The sequence below is a fragment of the Petaurus breviceps genome, unplaced genomic scaffold (assembly GCF_028583685.1).
Source record: "Petaurus breviceps papuanus isolate PSGF00001 unplaced genomic scaffold, PetGlider_PUasm1.0 164, whole genome shotgun sequence".
Taxonomy (NCBI): Eukaryota; Metazoa; Chordata; class Mammalia; order Diprotodontia; family Petauridae; genus Petaurus; species Petaurus breviceps.
Window position 1 is genome coordinate 12,425,273 of NW_027185735.1, and position 6,000 is coordinate 12,431,272.

Sequence of the window (6,000 nt, forward strand, 5' to 3'; positions counted from 1 at the left end):
GTAGTCATTTATCCCCTAATGTGCCTGTTTGTAAGACCATTCTCCCAATGCTATTAAAAAAAACCTAAAGCAAAAAAAAAGTACCTGGATTTGCTAGACTGCAAAATTTAACAAACCTATACAGGGTGTTTGTAGACTCTAAGAAGCTTTGTTCCTTGAACACTTATGTACTGCTTTCATGTGCATTTCTCCATATAAACTGCTATCCATAACATTCATTCAGTACTTCACACCAAAACAATCACAGATGAAATGAATATCCTTGCCCCACTTTTATAGGACCAATGGTCCAGTGCAGGGTGATAAACTGCCCCTTGGATAAAAACCAAATACTGGGTTAGTTAAATAATACTCCTTATTACTTGTCATTCTATTACAGTAAATTAAATTCCATTATTACCTACCTTTATTAGGTAGGTCAGACGATTCCTGCAAAACAGTCTTACAAGTTATAAGTGCAGACTCACATTTTCTTGGAAATATGATTTTAAGATATTGAATCCTCCCCCCGCTCTGCACCTTGGAAGGCAGTCAAAAGCAATGGTTACTGCAATAGTCTGATTTCTCAAAGCCATTCAATGACCCTGTTTCACAAATAGTCAAGCTGAGTTGAAGAACCATAGCCAACACCTGGTACTCAGGTTATTTATGATCAAGTTAAAAAGATAATCATATTACTAATTAGTACACTATCATGAACCTAAGGGTACCTCAGACTCATAGATAAGACACCTGAGCTGCTGTAGACTATAATAAGCTCCTTGAGGAGAGCAAGTGTTTTATGACTTGTATTTACATTCCCAGGGCCATGCACATAGTTAACCCTGAATAAATGTTTGTAGCCTTGGATTGGAATGGATAGGTAGTTTGGGAGAAAATGTTATATATGTTCCCCTAAGAATGGTTAAGAGGAAAAGAAGGCACTATTTCTTTATATGCCAAAGTATCCCTTTAGCTTTGTGTTTAGTGTTCTTCAAAGACCCATTTACAAACAACAGAAAAAATCAAAAAGATCTTTCACACGATAAAGGAACTGCAATCTGGAACATGGTAGAAACACCAGTTATCACACACCTCAGGAACAGCACTAGACTGGATGACCTCTGAGAAAAGACTTCGGCTAAAGCAAAGTGTCTATCAGCCAGCATTAGCCACCTAGAGAATCTTATACACCACAACTCCGTGTGCTTCCACAGCAGCTCAGTGGGGCTCTGGATTTAGTCTTCTATCAGATATTATTTTCAACTGAAACCACAGAACTGGGAAACCTTTTTCATGTCACTGATATTCAGGGAAAAACTCTGAATCATTCTTGCATGTGTTGCCTTCTCTGATTTGATTTCGAACTCCTTGAGAGGAGCAACTGTCTCACTTTTCTATTTGTATCTTCAGTACTTTGCACGATGCTTGGCACACTGGAAGCTCTTAATAACTGCTTTTTCATCCATCCACTCACTGACACTCTTTAAGAGCTCTGACTAATATATCATCCTCCTCAAATTATTCTTAGTTTACATCTGTTAAGCACTTTCCCCTAAGGATTTCTAGATATGTAAGCAACTCTGTAGCTAGAGATCTAAGTTATACACATTTCCTTTCAACTTCCCATGGGCAGTTTGAAAATCCTATTCTTTGCCTTCATCATGACCTCCTATGCCCTTAGTACTGCTCCTCTGATTTTACTTTCCTCTCTTTCTAGCCACACGCCCCTTTCTACTACAGAATCCCTTCTCTTATTCTATCTCCTCTTGTCCCTTGCCAATTCAAACCCTTGATTACACCCACCATCTACCTCCTTTACTCACATGTTACTGATTGGAACTGCAGGAGGTCACAAAGGGATCACTACAAATTCATGTGATTAAGTACAGAAATAAATAAAAGGGATTGATTGAGATAAACCTGAAAAGACTTGTATAAAAAAGATAAAAAGTGAAAGGAACAGAACCAAGAGAATGCTTCATGTAAGATCACAACATTGTAAAGGAAAAGAACTTTAATCAATGCAAAAACCATATCTCTAAAAGACTGACAAGCATTCCTATCAATCTTTGCTGGAGAGGTAATACAATAGATATGGAATATATTTTCAGATATGACCAATACTACACAAATTTACTTTGCTTGACCATACATAATTGCTGCAAGGTAAAGTTTTAATGTGAGGGGTGGGGAAAATTTGAAGGGAAGAGTGGGGGTAATAATAGTGATGTAAATAAGAGAAAAGAAACAAAATAGCATCATTGATCATTTAAATAACAGAAGAGAGGAAGTTCAGAAGGGAACAAAGAAAAGCAGGGCAAGACTGGTATGACCACATCAAATTCACACACATATATCCGTATATAATGGAGTCATGATTTTCTAGACAATCTACTTTTTCTTGCCTTTGTGTGTGGAAATATTCCTGTTTGTTGAAGATTTTTAAAATGAATTTACATTATGTAGCTTCAACTTTCCCTCACTGTAGAGTAAGACAATCCTTTTATCTCCTTCCTAATTGATTTCTTATTCCCATACCCCACAGATGCAGCTTGAAGCTTCAAGTCACCCAAACCTATTCTTTTTCCTACTGTTTTAGTTGAGGACCAAATCTTTCACTTTAATGAGAAAACTGAGACCACTTGCCATGAGCTACTTCTTGTCATCATCTTAAAACCCTTGACCATCCTCCTCCCCTCTTTTCTTCTTCTTTACTCCAAAGACTGATAATGAACTGTCCTGTATCTTTGCCAAGGTCAATACGTATCTTTGATCATGTCTCTATCTCCAGAAGACTCCCCTTCTCAATTATTCCTTCTTTCTCTCTAGACTTCATGCACTCTCTAATGATTCTTTCCCTAGTGCCTTCACACATGTTCATCCTTAAAAAACTAACAGACGGGCAGCTAGGTGGCACAGTGAATAGAGCACTGGTCCTGGAGTCAGGAGGACCTGAGTTCAAATTTGACCTCAGACACTTAACACTTATTAGCTGTGTGACCTTGGGCAAGTCACTTAACCCCAATTGCCCGGCCTTCCCTCCTCCAAAAAAAAAAAAAAGTAAAAAAACCAAAGCAAAACCCCCAAACCTAAACAAACAAAAATCCCACTTGGTCCTATCAGCCTGTCAGGCTATCATCCTCCTCACCTTCCTTTCTTAGCCAAATTCCTAAGGGGAGCTGTGGTCTACACTTGGTGGTATACATTGTTTCTACTTCTACTTCTTTGACTCTCATTCAATTCTCAACCTTTTTTTTTTTTGCCTTCTGACTGACCTCATCACTCAACTGAGATTTCTCTTTTCAAAATTATCAACAGTCTTTCAGTTGCCAAATTTAATGATTGTTTCTCAGTCCTTCATCCTCCTTGACCTCTCTTGCTGCTTTTGACATTGATGACCACTATCTCCTCTCTCTTATTTGGTTTTTATGCCTTCTTCTCTCCTGGCTCTTCTCATACCTATCTGACATCTCCTTCTCAAATTTCTGTGCTGGATGATTGGCCACATGGAGACTTCTATTTATAAATGTATCCAAAGGTTCTGTCCTGGGTTCTTTTCTCTTCTCTCTCTCTCTCTCCATTCTCTTTCTTAGTGACTTCAGCAGCAGCCATGGGTTTAATTATTACCTCTAGGCAGATGACTAACAGATACACACATATATCCCAACCCCAGTGTCTCCGAGCTTCAGTCCCACTTATCACCAACTTCCCACTGGACATTTCAAACTACATGTCCTGGATATACTTCAACTTCAACATGTCTAAAAGAGAATCATCTTTCTCTCCAATCTGACCTTTCTGAAAAACTTCCCAATTTCTGTCAAGGAAACTACCATTTCTCCAGTGTCTCCTGAGTTTTTTTTTTTTTTAACTTTGGTCTTACCCCAGCTCACCATATTCTGCTCACTATTCAGTGGGCACATCTCACTGTTTTTGTCTCTGGCACACCCCTCTCATCTGAATCCTCTCCTCTCTACTCACACAGCCATAACATCTCTGTTCAGGCCCTCATTATGTCTTACCTGCACTATTGCAATAAATTCCTTTTTGTTCTTCCTGCCTCCAGTCACTCCATAATCCATCCTCCCCACAGATCTGGTCATGTCACTACCCTCCTCAATAAACACAAGGTGGTCCCTATAGGCTCTAGGATAAAATATAAACTCCTTAGCACTTATCTTTCCAGCTTCATAATCTATTGCTTCCCTTCCCTCACTCTATATTCTAGCTAAACTTGTTTTCTCTCTGTTCTGACTACATGGCACTCCACCCCTCCTCCCATGTCTTTACACTGGCAGTCACTCATGCCTGAAATATGCTGCTTTCTCATCTCCTCCTCTTTTTTCAAGATACATCTTAAGTATCATCTTCTATAGAGCCTTTCTTGATCCCCCAAGTGACCTGTGCTCTCTCCCTAATTAGCTTGAATTTATTTTTCACTCGTTCCATATCATTTATTCTGTAAATACTTATATGTGTACATGTTGACTCTCCATTAGAATGGAATCTTGACAGCAGGCATTGTTTTCTTTTTTTCCCTTTGTAACCATAGTACCTCTAGTGCATAGTAAAAGCTTAATAAATGCTTGTTGACTGGTTGATTCTACTAAATGTCTGTGAAGAGAGTGAATTGATTGGTAAATGTTGGGGAACTTGTTTATGTTGCACAGAAGGCACCTACATCTTCAAATTTGTATATCATACTTAACAGTTTTACCATTCATGTCCTTAAACAGATGCACAGAAAAGAGTTTAAAGGGTACTTTGGATAAAAGGGGACAACAGGGGGAAAAAGGAAGCACTAATGCAACTCTTCACTATGAACAATAGAAGTAAATTTCTTTTCTAAATTATTGGCAGCTCCTTGATTAAAACAACAAGGTAGCACACTATAGTGCTATATATATAGATGCACAGCATCTTTCTAAAGGAGGTGTTGTGAAGGATGTGTATATCTGCCATGGTAGGCCCTCTCATGCCTGCTATACATAAGCCATGTAGTTAGTCTGGAAGCCAATGGTTAAAGGGTACATTGACCTCCCTTTCCTCTGGTTTCTGCCACCTTGGCTTTAGGATTTTATGCATTCCTATGCAGAGAATACATGGACACATTTCAGAGATCTTTAAGGATGGGATGGAAGATTGATGTCCCTACTGAGACCTTGGGAGGCCTTCCTCTGACTGACTGGCTCTCCTCTCTTTTTTGGCTTCTAACTATAAATAAAGTGAGGTAATCTCTTCCAATGGGTTCTTATTTTTTCACTCACCTTTCATACCACTACCTTCTTCTTGGAATGTGTTACGAGCAGTAGTCTGATCTTCTAAGTGTTCACTCCCACCACTTCCTGAAGAGGCTACACTGCTTTGTGGAGACAGGGGGGCATGATCGGATGGGATGCACTGGGGTCCTCTACCTCGTAAGTCCTCATGAGACATCCATCCATGTCCTAGAGGCTGGTTTGGCACATTCATGGGTGGGGTAAGGGATACAGATCGTTTCAAAGGGCTGTGATGTGCCTGGCCTGAGAGAACTGGAAAAAAAAATAAAATGAAACAGGTTATTCCCCCCCCTTTAGTCCTGGGTTGCAGAAGAACCCCCGATAACAATTAACCATGGTGGGCAAAACTAACTCTCTTAACTATAATGATGTTGCTCCTGCCAAATGAGAAGACAAAATTTTAATCTAGTTATTTCTTTTTGGGGAAAAAGATCGAGTGCTTCCAGCAGCCTTGATTTTTAAATTTAAAGTATACCTATATCCATTAAGCATTTAATCTCAATCTTCAAATGTTTTGATTTTTAAACCATCAAAGCAAGATTCTTAGAATAGGGTTATAATAACTTGAAAAATAACCATCTGACCATAATGAGTAAGGTGTGCCAGGAAATACTAAAAGACAGTTGCTATCATCTAGATCATTAGTGTGATGTATGTCTTATCTTAGAGGAGGGGCAGCTGGTAAACTGCTTCCCCCCCCCCCCCCCCCCCCCCCCCCCCCCCCCCCCCCCCTACCCCC

General features: G+C 39.5%; 1 protein-coding gene across 4 annotated transcripts in view; it reads right to left on the reverse strand.

The window, feature by feature from the left end:
• Positions 1–6,000, reverse strand: part of SAMD4A (sterile alpha motif domain containing 4A) — a 326,230-nt gene that overhangs the window by 81,830 nt on the left and 238,400 nt on the right. For 3 of the 4 annotated variants that reach the window (XM_069082336.1, XM_069082337.1, XM_069082338.1), the window contains one exon: positions 5,250–5,513. The exons of the other annotated variant lie outside the window; for it this stretch is intronic. In XM_069082336.1, the coding sequence (XP_068938437.1) occupies positions 5,250–5,513 (264 nt within the window). The remainder of the gene's footprint in view (positions 1–5,249; positions 5,514–6,000) is intronic. 4 annotated transcript variants of the gene reach the window in all.